The 12374-nt window shown below is 47.8% G+C and overlaps 1 protein-coding gene across 1 annotated transcript in view; it reads right to left on the bottom strand.

The window, feature by feature from the left end:
• Positions 1-12374, bottom strand: part of ARHGAP20 (Rho GTPase activating protein 20) — a 281646-nt gene that overhangs the window by 54533 nt on the left and 214739 nt on the right. The window contains exon 10 of the mRNA XM_069639712.1: positions 2975-3156. Coding sequence (XP_069495813.1) covers positions 2975-3156 — 182 coding nt within the window. The remainder of the gene's footprint in view (positions 1-2974; positions 3157-12374) is intronic.

The raw sequence follows: 12374 nt of genomic DNA, 5'->3' as shown, positions 1-12374 counted from the left end.
TTTCAGATACTCACTTTTAAAAAACAGTCACGTTCTAACTTTACCCACAGAGACCAGCAGGTACTTGATTGTCTCTGGAAGAATCCTGATCGTACAATTAAGCCAGCTGACAAAGGAGGAGCATTTGTATTAATGGATCCAACCAAGTACAAAACTGAAATTGAAAACCAACTGTCAGACCAAGACAACTACTTGGAAGTGTTCAAGGATCCCACTGAATAAGCAGGCAACATCATTTCAGCAGTCCTATGAAGCTATAGCTGATGAGCTTATCACTCACCGGAACAAAACATTTCCTTATGAACCTTCATACTTCCATGTCTGATTTATACCCTCCTCAAGGTTCACAAAAACGTACAAGATCCACCAGCAAGAGCAATTATTGCAGCCAATAATAACCTCCTTGAACCACTGGCTCAATATCTAGATTGCGCCATTCAACTCCTGACACAGGGATTCAAGACATATATTAAAGACACCAATTATATTCTCATAAAATTAGGAAACACCATATGACGAGAATGTGAACATCCTATTCACCATGGATGTTTCAAGTCTTTATACCAACATCACTCCTCATGGTGGCCTAGAGGCCATGGAATGGCTTCTTTTGACCACCAATGAAATCTGCAGAGCTGATCGGTTACTCATTCTGAAATTCCTCAAAATAGTTTTGAGCAATAACTTCTTTATGTTCGAAGACAGATACTTTGTACAAATCTCTGGAACTCTATCGATGCTACCATGCTGCCCAGATATGCCAACATGCACATGGCACATCTGGAAGAAAATCACATTCTACACAATCAAAAATGGAAGCATCACCTAAAATTCTTCGTCAGATACATAGACGATCTTTTTGGTATCTGGGAAGGTACACATGAAGAACTATTACATTTCTTTAAATTCATGGACTCAATGGTGCCCAGGATTAAATTCACCTCTAAAACCACACCTAAACAATGCCAGACTGCAGAAAATAAATCTGGTATATCTAACTACCTGTTCACAACAGAGTACACAAATTGAAAAAATCATTAAGGAAAACTGGAATGCTTTTACTGGACCCAACATTGGCAAAACTTTTTCCAAATCCCCCATTATTTGCAAATGGCAAAAGCAGCTCCATAAGAGACCACCTGTTCAAGGTGGGCTTTGCAACCAAGAGGGTGATATACCTAAATTACAAAGGGACCTCTACCTCTGTCTTTTGGGCCCAGGTACCTGCTCATCCTGCCACCCTCCCGCACTGCCTCCGGGCCACCCCTTGCACTGGGGTGTGTATCTGTACCCATACAGCCCCCCCCCTTTTTCTTCCTGCACTTATCAGACCTACCCTGTGTGCTGCCTTAAACCTAGCACTTGCAAATTTCTGGCTGCATTACCACCGTTTGTTGCCTTGATTATTTATTTATTGTTATTTATCTGTTTCTCCTCTGCTTCGAACTTTCCACCTCTCCCCCTTCCATGCACTTTTCCCCTCCCTCCTCTCCCATGCACTTGCGCGTTCTCAATGTCACTGGGCCTAGTAAGATCGCTGTTTTGTTCTCCCTTGTTCCCCTCCCTTGCCTTGTAGCACTCTGAAACACTTGTGTACAAGCACGATAGAAATAAAATATCAATCAATCCCTTGCAACAATTGTAACAACTGCAATAATCTAATCAAAGGTAACTCCATCACCCATCCACACATGAGGTACACAATTACCCTTCATCATTCCTCGACCTGTGACACCAAAACCATCTTCTATGGAATTAAATGCCTCTGTGGACTCTATTATGTTGGCATGACAACAAGAAAGGCCAACTCTGAACATAAAGCAGGATGGTCATTCCATTCCATAAACCTAGTCACTATTGTCACTGTCTGCAGTTTTCTGATTCCTCTTTAATGAATCAACTTTTTGTTTGCACAGAATCACATCACTTGTACAAAGGGGTGAACGTCTGTGAGTCGTCATAGGTTGACTTGAGACCCAGCAATCACTGTGTCACCGTTGTAAAGGAGGTGGGGGGTATCACAAATATAGTTGAACAAATAATGAAAAATGTTTTTACATGTAATGTTTGGCTCAGAAGAGGAGCACGTTGACGAACAAACAAGAGAAGAAACACAGATAAAATTGGCTTATAAACAAAAAAAAAACCTGGCTGTCTCCATGCTAGTAATGCATACAGCGGGACAAGTTATGATAATGATATGATATGATGAGTCATTTATAACGCTCCTGCACACAAGTGTTTCTAGGCGCGACAAGACAAGGATGGGGGACAGAGGGAGGACAAGACAAACGATCTTACTAGGCCTTGTGCCTTTCAGATCAAGCAAGTGTGAAGGGGAAAGGAGAGGAGAAGTGCCAGGGGGAGGGAGCGAGGAGAGTGCAATAGGCAAGCTCAAGGAAATGCTGCCGGGGTGGCCGGTTCTAAGTAAGTGCAAGGAGGCAGGGGACTGTAGGGTTGCAGATACAGTCCCTGCGTGCGTGGAAGGCCCGGAGGCAGTGAAGGGGCTACTGGCCGTGAAGGAGCCTGGTGCACATTAATTTAGTGGCCAGAGGAAGTTCCAGGACTTTAAGCTCACAAACTAAAGACTTACAATTTAAAATATTTAAAACACTGTAAGCCCACATTGCTACTGAGAAAAAGCATACAGCAAGAAGACGTTCCTGTAACTGAACCTACAAATGGGTTAGGAAAATATTGCAAATACTTATGTACAATATACTGCTGATCTGCAGGAGACATGTTCAGTATGACAGAAGACATGGTGTTGTCAAGCTATTTATAAAGTAAAGCCTTAGGCAGCAAATGATACAAGAAACACACTTGCAATTCCTGAACAGTTCATCATTAAAGCTCTACTTCAGGCCTTGGCTTCAACTACTGCACTTTGCAAAAAAGAAAAACAATAGAAAAAAATAAAAAAATAAAAAATAAGAAGCCTATGCAGCAGGGTCGCTTTGCCTTGGAGACTCACCAGGACCGGCTTGGGCAGATTGTCGTTCTCGCAGATGTCGGACAGCGGAAGGCCGAAGAGCCTCCCCGGGAGGACCGACGACGTAGGCGACAGTGGCACACAGTCCAGCTGAGGGCCCGGCCCCCGCCAAAAGGCCCAGTTTATGATCGATCTTCTTCTTTTGAATGGCTTCTGGCTCAAGTCTGCGGAAAAAAAAGGTGAGATGTTTATTCGAAGAGAGCCATCTCCTGCTATAATTCCATTATTTGCTTTGCTGCGGTTGCTATAGCAATCACACCCAGAAGTGACAGCGGCCCTTTTCTATCTGGCATAGGCCAAAAGGTCTGTGTGTAAGCGCGTGCGCATCCGTGAACACAAAGAAAAATGGCAATTCCAAAACTTGAGACGGCGAGAATCGATAGGCAAACATAACTATGCATTGAATATCTGAAGGCAGCTGCTATTTGTTATAATATATTGTTGATGCAGAACCCAACTTACCCTTTTATTTTCCACTGGCAACAGTGACCCAGAGATTGAGGCAGGTAATCCCCCTGGTTAAGTGGGAGTGGTGGCAAGAGCGAATATTACAGCATCACCCCCAAAGCAGCTTCCCGCAGCTTCCCGCAGCATGCGGGTACCAGCCATAGGATGCAGGGCCTCCGCTGGAACCCAGAGGGATGCATGTCGCAAAAGATAATGCAGTGAGCCAGACCAGAGTGCAAACCATTCACCCTTCTACAATCCAGCCTATACACAGGCAGCCGGGCTCTCCAGTGGGATACTCACCCGCCTGCAGCAGGAGGCCACAGGCATAAAGAGGAAGAACTTCCAGCGACTAGGCATTGCACTACACCCGAACAGTGCTCAGAGGTCAGGGTGCAAAAGCCATTAATGCATGGTCACACCCGTCCTTCATAACACCACTCATTAAAAAATTGTAAATAAGAGGATGCCACCCACAGACCAGCCTTGCCCACCACAGCATTGAGGTCGCATGTCAGACCTAGTGCAGGTCCCCTCATCTGCCCACGGTCCTCTCCCTTTATGGAAGGCAAAGGCAGCTGCAGGGACCTACAGAGGGGCGGCACCAGCCCGCAATCAGCCGGCCAAGGCAGGATGCTCTGGATTCCGGTGCTACAATCTAGAAAACCATGGCTGGCCGCACGACCTTCATTGATGCAATATAGATCTACACCTGAGTGCAAAATGGCAACAGCCAGGTGGAAACTTCATGACAACGTTTAGCTGGGGTCTGCAACCTTTCACTCCCCAGATAGGTTGGACGGCAAAACCCATGAGCCCTACTCAGCACAGTCATTTCTGAAGGATCATGGGAATTGTAGTCCAAAACATCCGCAGAGGTTCAGACCTCTGCATTTAAGGATTGGTCATAAGCAAACAATCCCCTATCTAAAGTAGCTAACGGCATACTCTCTTGGAACAGATGAGTTGTCCGATTGGTTGAACTATAGGGGATTGCTAGTAGCAGCAGGAGTAGCCATTGCTACGTTCAACTAACCACCGATTTACACTTCCTTCTTTCTAGGAGTTCCCGTAAAATTGGGAAACCAAAATGGAAACATGGTGCCCGCCCAACTTCCACTGCCCCATTAATGAAATGACTGTTTGAACTCATTGTTTTGCAGCATTTTGTAGGGGGCATGCCGCGATAAGATATATTTTATTTTAGGGTAGTTGGGGAAGAATGAAAGTCGTCCATAGAAAATGCCTCAAAAAATCTGGTAAAACGTTTGCGGTGAGTTGAAATCCTGGTAAGCGTCCCCGATCCGAAAAGATAACACATTGATCCTAATCAAAGACGGACCAGAGAAACCTTCAACACGTGCCCGATTCATGATGGAGGAAATGAAGCAAAGAGAGGTGAGTGATCAGACCAAGAGCCCCAGAGGATGAAAACGACCCACCAGGGCCTCCAGCTCCCGACTGCAGGTCCAGAACAGATTCCTGGGCATAGAAATCAATGCATGGAAAGACTTAAGAAGTGCAGAGGTGAACATGGCATGGAACCGATGACCCCTGGAAGGAATGGGTTAGGCAAGGAACGAGACTGCTTCCTCCATCCTTCCTGTGTTTGGATGGGATGAGGCAGAAGGGCCCTCCCAACATGCTTTTCATTGGCCTTAACGGCTGCTGTACTCCGGTTTGGCGGGGATGTGTGAATCTCCACTTCTGCGGGTAGAGTCGCGCCACCAATGATGGAATTGCTGTGGACTCTCAGGACTGCCAGCCCGGCGCGGATCACAGTTGCTTGGGGGATTGTAATCACTTGTGCTTTGCGTGCGTTAATCAGGGATTCACGGTCCCTGCGAGAGTGGGCGGAAGCTTTTTGGCGAAACATCTGGAGAAAAAAAAATATGATCTTAATATTCCGAAGGTACGAGGCCAAATATAACCTCCTTGAGCATGGCTGACTTTGCGAGGGATCTTTCCATAATCAGGCATGTCTGTCTCCACCTCATACGGGCCTTGTTTTCCGAAAAGACCATCTGCTCATCTACGCGCATCATTTTCACAGTAGAAGCATCAAATGCCTACACAGCCCTGTGCACTCCTAAACATACAGGGATTAAGGGAACAATTAATCAATTTAACAACCCTGGGAGCAAGACACGCCACCGATCCAGTTGGAGAAAGCTCCTCTTCCCTCATCGTTCATCCACTGGAGATACATGATGTGCATTTTATAGCACTATCCTTCTGAACACATCTTTAGATTTTCAACGGCCTCAAATCCTGACCTTGCTTTGTGAAATGTCAATAATAACTTTTAATCTGGGTTTTCATCGACGTACTTTTCCCTCGCTTTTGAATACTTTGTTGCCCTCCCTCATACCTGTTCCATCTGCTCACATTCCACCTTCAAGCATCCTCTATATTCCCCCTCATGGCCCATCATGGATATATCATTCTGCCATTTAGAAACTGAAGCAGCCACTCCTAGGTCTGTAGTCCTGCCCTTTAAAGATTGTAGTTTTTCTCCAGCAGAGTCTCTTTGCACTGACTGATGGTCGGCATTATTTTGGTGGAGGCATGGGGGGAAAACAGTGACCTTCATAAAAAGGAAATGAGGTTACAGTGGAGTAAAAGATGGGTAGACATTAGATTGGGGTTAGCTGGATTGTTCACTGGCAATACTTTGGTTCAAGCCCCTATGGCAGTGGGCCACCACCTTGCAACACACCTGGATTCCCGACTGTGCGGAAGACTTGGCTGCCTCTCAATACCCTGAAGGGCTGTGTGCCCGCCTTGCAGAAGCTTTGCTCTAAAGCCACTCACCGTGTCTAAGTATTTACCACTGGACTGATTAGCACAGTTGAATACAACGCCCAGCTTCTCCCTGGGAACTGTGGGATAGGACCTGGCTATGGGACCCTGCTTCCTTGTTGTGGAAACATTTCTCTGAGACCCAAATCTGGTGTCTGGGTAATTTCATCATACAGATTTATTGGGCAACAGTTACAAGCATCGACAACCCGAGAGATTGGATAGCATTTGGAAGTGCACGGCAGAAGAAGAGGACAACTTTTTGTATGACTTGGTTGTGTTAGACCATGAAACCTTGACAAAGAAATCCAACAGAGGACCAAACTGAAGTCCCAAGAGTGCCGTCTAAAGGGGCACCCTCTCCTGCTCTGGAAACAGATTTAGGCCATTCAGAGCTTTTCGTCGAGAAGGGAAGTGCTGACTGGCTGGTATGCACAGGGGTATGAAAGGCTGTGAAGTTGTGTTGACCAGCTACAGCATGTGGACAGTGACAGCCAAGTGTGGAACATCTCTGAAGGTTTCACTTCCCAAGAAACATCCGAGAGAAGCCACTTGGATGGATCTGAATTCACTGCCACATCACCCAGCCAGTCTAAGGAGTCATCTGCTCACCTCTCTACTTTGGGGGCCGCCATTTTGGTTACTTGGAGAAATGCAAGAACCCAATTTGACTCTGTGGATTCCCAACTTAGCCATCACAGTTGCAAAATCACACTCCCTTCTCCATGTGGTATATTGTCTCAACTTTTTTGACCGACATAACGTTCACTATTTTTTTTCTCTACTGTGGGGACCGGACAAGAGTATCTGACCTTGTGGAGCCCTTGTTGGGTACATCCCTGGAATCCTAGCTCCCGGACTGGAGAACCAAAACTCAGCCAAGTCTACCCATGTATTCACATCTCCATTTGTTACCATTGGTCCCCATAGTATCCCACAGACTTTTCATGTCTGACCTCTAGAATTATTTTCTTTGGGCTCCCTTTGGTGGATTTCTTCCCGATGTTTGTGTTAGATACGCAATTTCACTGCCTTGATTTTCATGTCAGTTAATAAGATAATAAGAACGTCGACCTCTATTTCTCTTTGGTTTGGACATAAGCATCTTTTAGTGTGAATGAGTGCCTCTCTCTCATGCCATTCAGAAGTACATTTTTAGCTTGACCACTTTCCCACAAGGGGAAATGAGGGATTCCAGTGGCCCGCTGGTTAGTCGTCAAGAAGCCAAACCCCACAAAGAGGCAATGCCTTGAAGATGCCCCTCTCTTACAAATAACTACTGGAAATCCCAACACCAAATACAGAACTCCAGCAATCATTAGTCAGACCACCTACTGCACAATTCCACTTACTTGTTGCAAAGCGACCGCATCCATAAACCACACAAAGAATAATTGTTGAAGCCAGATGCCGCAAACAAAACAAAGGACTGGCATCAAAAACCCTTAGAACAGGCCGCAAGACATACAAATATTAATTGACACTCCATTTCTACACCCAGAAACAACTACCTTATGTGCTTAAACTGGAAAACCCCATTACTCCGTGCCCACACCTGTCCCTACTTCCCTTCAACACTGATGAAGCAAAATCATTCAGTCCTTGCACTGGCTGTCAATTTTTGGCTGGTATATATATACACATGTCTAGATAAGGCACGGCTGTGCGGACAATGGCACAGTTCTAAGAAATACACAGGCCTGCACATTTCCTCTTCTACAATTGCATTGCAGGATGAAATATGGTCTGGAGGGTTGTCTGAGCAAGACTGGAGGTGATGATTAACTCAAAACCTTCTACCTGTCTACCTTAAGTTTTTTAAATGTCACCCTCACTAGAACGGGTCTGTCCAGATCTAGAGCCACAAACAGCTGTGCCTAGAGAGCCAGGCTACACCTCACTTACTAAGCTCATTGAGGCTGAAAGGTGTCTGGGCTTGCTGGTGTTCCGGCTCGCCTGCCCCTTTTGTGGTGGAACCAATCCTGATTTGCACGTGGTCTTTTTCCACCTGTAATGGCATGGCAGGCTGATAAATGAAAGGCCAGGGGGTTGCTCTGCGCAATGCCAGAGGTTATGATTAATTCAGCAACTTCCATCCATTAACCTTCACCGAAATCAATACTAACTATCCCCTCTGGTGTCAGAAAGGATTTCTCAACAGATCCAGAGGACGGACATTAGGTGCCGATATGCACATTTCTAGAAGAGAACAGCCATTTTGCAGTAAAGTTTCTTAGCAAAGGCTGTGACTAATGTCACAGTCGAAAGGCAGCATCTCTCCAAGCGTGAGTGTCAACTATCAAAGAGGATCACGAGGCATGCTAGAGCGCAATGCAGCCGAGAGAAGATCGTGGCAAATGTTCCTGCTTGCTGCACATTAAAGCAGACCGTTTCTTCAGATTTATTTTTAACTTGTCCTAACACCAGAACGATGTTATTGTCTCAAAACATGGCATCTACATTGCAAATACATGTTTGAGAAAAGGACAAAAAAGCATCTTTGAGCGATGGGGCGAGATTTACAGGGGGCTACGGTCTTAAAAATTGGTGGATGCCTTCTCATGATGCCCTACTCACAAGAGACAAATAGGTCTTGAGGATTTAGACAGAGTATTTCCAAAATGTTATCAGGAGGCAAGGAGAGGATTTTAAAGGGCGTAGCAACAAGGTGAGGTAAGAAGGGCATACTTTCTCAACACAACTAAAACTGTGAATTCCTGTCCCCAGGCTTACAGAAGCTGTGGACAATGAGGCGGCAGTGATCGCCAAGAGACATTCACCAAAGAGCAAAGGGCCCTGGCTGCTGCCCAACCGGCACGCTGTCATCCATCAATTTGGGTTCTGCCCTGGCTGCTGCCTCAGCGGCAGGCTGTCACCCATCAGCTCAGGTTCTGCCCTGGCCGCTGCCTCAGCAGCAGGCTGTCACCCATCAGCTCAGGTTCTGTCCTGGCCGCTACCTCAGCAGCAGGCTGTCATCCATCAGCTCAGGTTCTGTCCTGGCTGCTGCCTCAGCAGCAGGCTGTCATCCATCAGCTCAGGTTCTGCCCTGGCCGCTGCCTCAGCAGCACGCTGTCATGCATCAGCTCAGGTTCTGCCCTGGCCGCTGCCTCAGCAGCAGGCTGTCATCCATCACCTCAGGTTCTGTCCGCCGCCTCAGCAGCACGCTGTCATCCATCAGCTCAGGTTCTGCCCTGGCCGCTGCCTCAGCAGCAGGCTGTCATCCATCAGCTCAGGTTCTATCCTGGCCGCTGCCTCAGCAGCAGGCTGTCATCCATCAGCTCAGGTTTTGTCCTGGCCGCTGCCTCAGCAGCAGGCTGTCATCCATCAGCTCAGGTTCTGTCCTGGCCGCTGCCTCAGCAGCAGGCTGTCATCCATCAGCTCAGGTTCTCTTCCTGGCCGCTACCTCAGCAGCACGCTGTCGTCCATCAGCTCAGGTTCTGCCCTGGCCGCTGCCTCAGCAGCAGGCTGTCATCCATCAGCTCAGGTTCTGCCCTGGCCGCTGCCTCAGCAGCACGCTGTCATCCATCAGCTCAGGTTCTGCCCTGGCCGCCGTCTCAACAGCAGGCTGTCATCCATCAGCTCAAGTTCTGTCCCCGCCGCTGCCTCAACTGCACGCTGTCATCCATCAGCTCAGGTTTTGCCCCGCCCGCTGTCTCAGCAGCAGGCTGTCATCCATCATCTCAAGTTCTGTCCTGGCCGCTGCCTCAGCAGCACGCTGTCCGCTACCTCAGCAGCACGCTGTCATCCATCAGCTCAAGTTCTGTGCTGACCACTTGCTGCTGTGAGTCTGGGTAGAACTGCGTTGCCCGCCCACTGACCGCCTGTTCCTAACTTCTCAGACAATTCCCCTCTCTGACTTTAACTCGCTTTTCCATCACAAGGGCCGGGATAATGTCAGCCGCACAACGAGATGTCTAAACACAAGCCTGTGTGGCTTTAGGCGGAGCTACCATAGGGCGGTAAGTACAGCTTATTCCAAAAGACACAAACAGCAGGGCATTTGCGCTGGCAGGAAATCCCCTCTCCTTTAAATGTCTGGTATTTATGCCTAGCTTGGGGAGCTGCATGCGCAAGGCGATATTTCCCAGGCTAATTTGTCCCTACCCACGCTGCCCACTACCTCCGAATACCAGAAGGGTATTACCATTCAATAGCACCCTGGGTGGGGGAGCCAACCAATCAGGTGGCTAGGAACATGGGCTGCCACTGTAAGCCACGGTCTATGCCGCCTGATGGCCAGCTCCCCTGCCTGCCATCTTCCCCCTCACCGACCCCGCTTTTTTGAAAATCCCTCCCCCCAATCCCACTTACCTGTTCGCTGCAGCTGTGAGTTGGTAGAGTATTTTTTCTCCGTGAACGTTCCTTGAGGCGACTCGTGCACGGAAAGAAAATACTTTCCTTTTTTTAAAAAAACCATTATCGCCCGCGTAGCATGGTACACGGGTTTTTATGTCGATATGTATGGCGATATGGCCCTCAGTGGCTGGGCCCACCATGTGGGTAACAGCCTGCCACCCTCGTGAAGGGACCCTCGCTTCGCTCGCCCCTTTATCTTAGGCGGCAGGTCGTTACCCACATATTGGGCCTGCCACCTCGGGCATATCGCCCCAGTAACCAAGGGAGAGAAAATGCCCAGAAAGGAGCTTCCAGGTTTTCTGGGACCTGCAACCTGTGGATATCTTGCCTGACCCCCCACCCCCACCCCCATGCATCCACAGATAAGGCACCAACGTGGTTAACTACGGCACATGACAATGCCGTACACCCCCCACCCCCCGCTCACCACCTGCGCAGGCCGAGGGGGTTCTCAGTGTGTAATCCCGCTTCATCCAGGACTACCATCCGGATAGGGCAGCACATATTCTGTGATTCGCCCAAAACATCAACGTGAGCAGTTCCGGGGTAAAGCTCTTAGCAGATTGGGCGTCTCCTCTGCAAACTGAGCGTGACGAGCCTCACTACAGACATGACTCCGTGTGTCTTGTGAGGTACAAGATTCGCGGTGCAGATTCACCTATGTAGACACTCTCAAAGAAACCATTTGTAGGAGCTTCTTAGAGGCCGACACAAAGCTTGACCACACCTTCCATAACGGTTCGGAGACAGCATTTGGTGTCAAGAAGATCACACACCATGCATAGTGCATCCTTTGCTAAAAACAACACCAATATATATGTGGGGGCACTGACTAGCGCCAACCTTAGTCATAGTTTTAGGCCCATGTCTTCTGTTAAATAATGATGCATGGGACGCGAGGGTCAGACGACGTGTAAGTCTACACTCTTTTCTATGGTGTTGAGGATGCAGTCCTGCCCGTGTCTGCACAGTCTAGTGCACTGTTACTCATTCAGTGGGCCTCCGGATGTTGTGGACTACAACTCCCATGATCCTTCACCATTGACTCCGCTTACTATGGATCATGGGAGTTGAAGAACAACCCATCTGGAGGGCCACAAAATGAGCCACCATGCAGAGTAGGGCGTTGCTTGACACATATCCAACTGTATTCTAGCTTAGGCCCTGGGATACAGGCACTAGATCAGAATTTCTTTTAGGTACAAAACAGAAATGTAGCCACACGTTCACTTTGAGGAAAACAAAATAAATGAACTGGCCAAATGTGTTCTCTGTGCACATACCCTCCTTTCTGCGCTATTGACGCCGGGCTATCCACGGTTGATAGCCCGGCAAATGAATTTTTTCATAACAAGCATGTGAAGAGTGCCGCTCTGGGTGAGAGGCACTCGCAAAGTATACTCAGTCAATATTGGTTTTAAAATAATTTTGGCACAGTCGGGCTTTTTAATTAAGAAGGCACTGTGCCAAAACTCTTCCCGAGAGACATTAACCTGCATCTAGACAAAAGCTGTGCAAAATATTGCCCAGATCCTGTTCAATTGTGTGGCATTCAGGCGCTTCATTGGATGGGTTCACTGCACAGTCAACAAAGAGAAAGTACATTTATACAAAAATATGGGCCCCAATAATGGTCACAGCGACTGACTGAAGCAATACATGTCTAAGTAACTGGCAAACTGGAGGGTAGCTGGTTGCCAAGCCAGGCAGATGAGTTCACAAAAGGGAGCTACCTACATCGCGCGCAATGCCTACAATGCGGGGCACGCGCCAATGC

This window comes from Ambystoma mexicanum, chromosome 7q (assembly GCF_040938575.1).
Source record: "Ambystoma mexicanum isolate Mex_15411 chromosome 7q, UKY_AmexF1_1, whole genome shotgun sequence".
Classification (NCBI taxonomy): domain Eukaryota; kingdom Metazoa; phylum Chordata; class Amphibia; order Caudata; family Ambystomatidae; genus Ambystoma; species Ambystoma mexicanum.
Note: the sequence above shows the minus strand (reverse complement) of the source record. Positions and strands in the feature narration are given on the sequence as shown.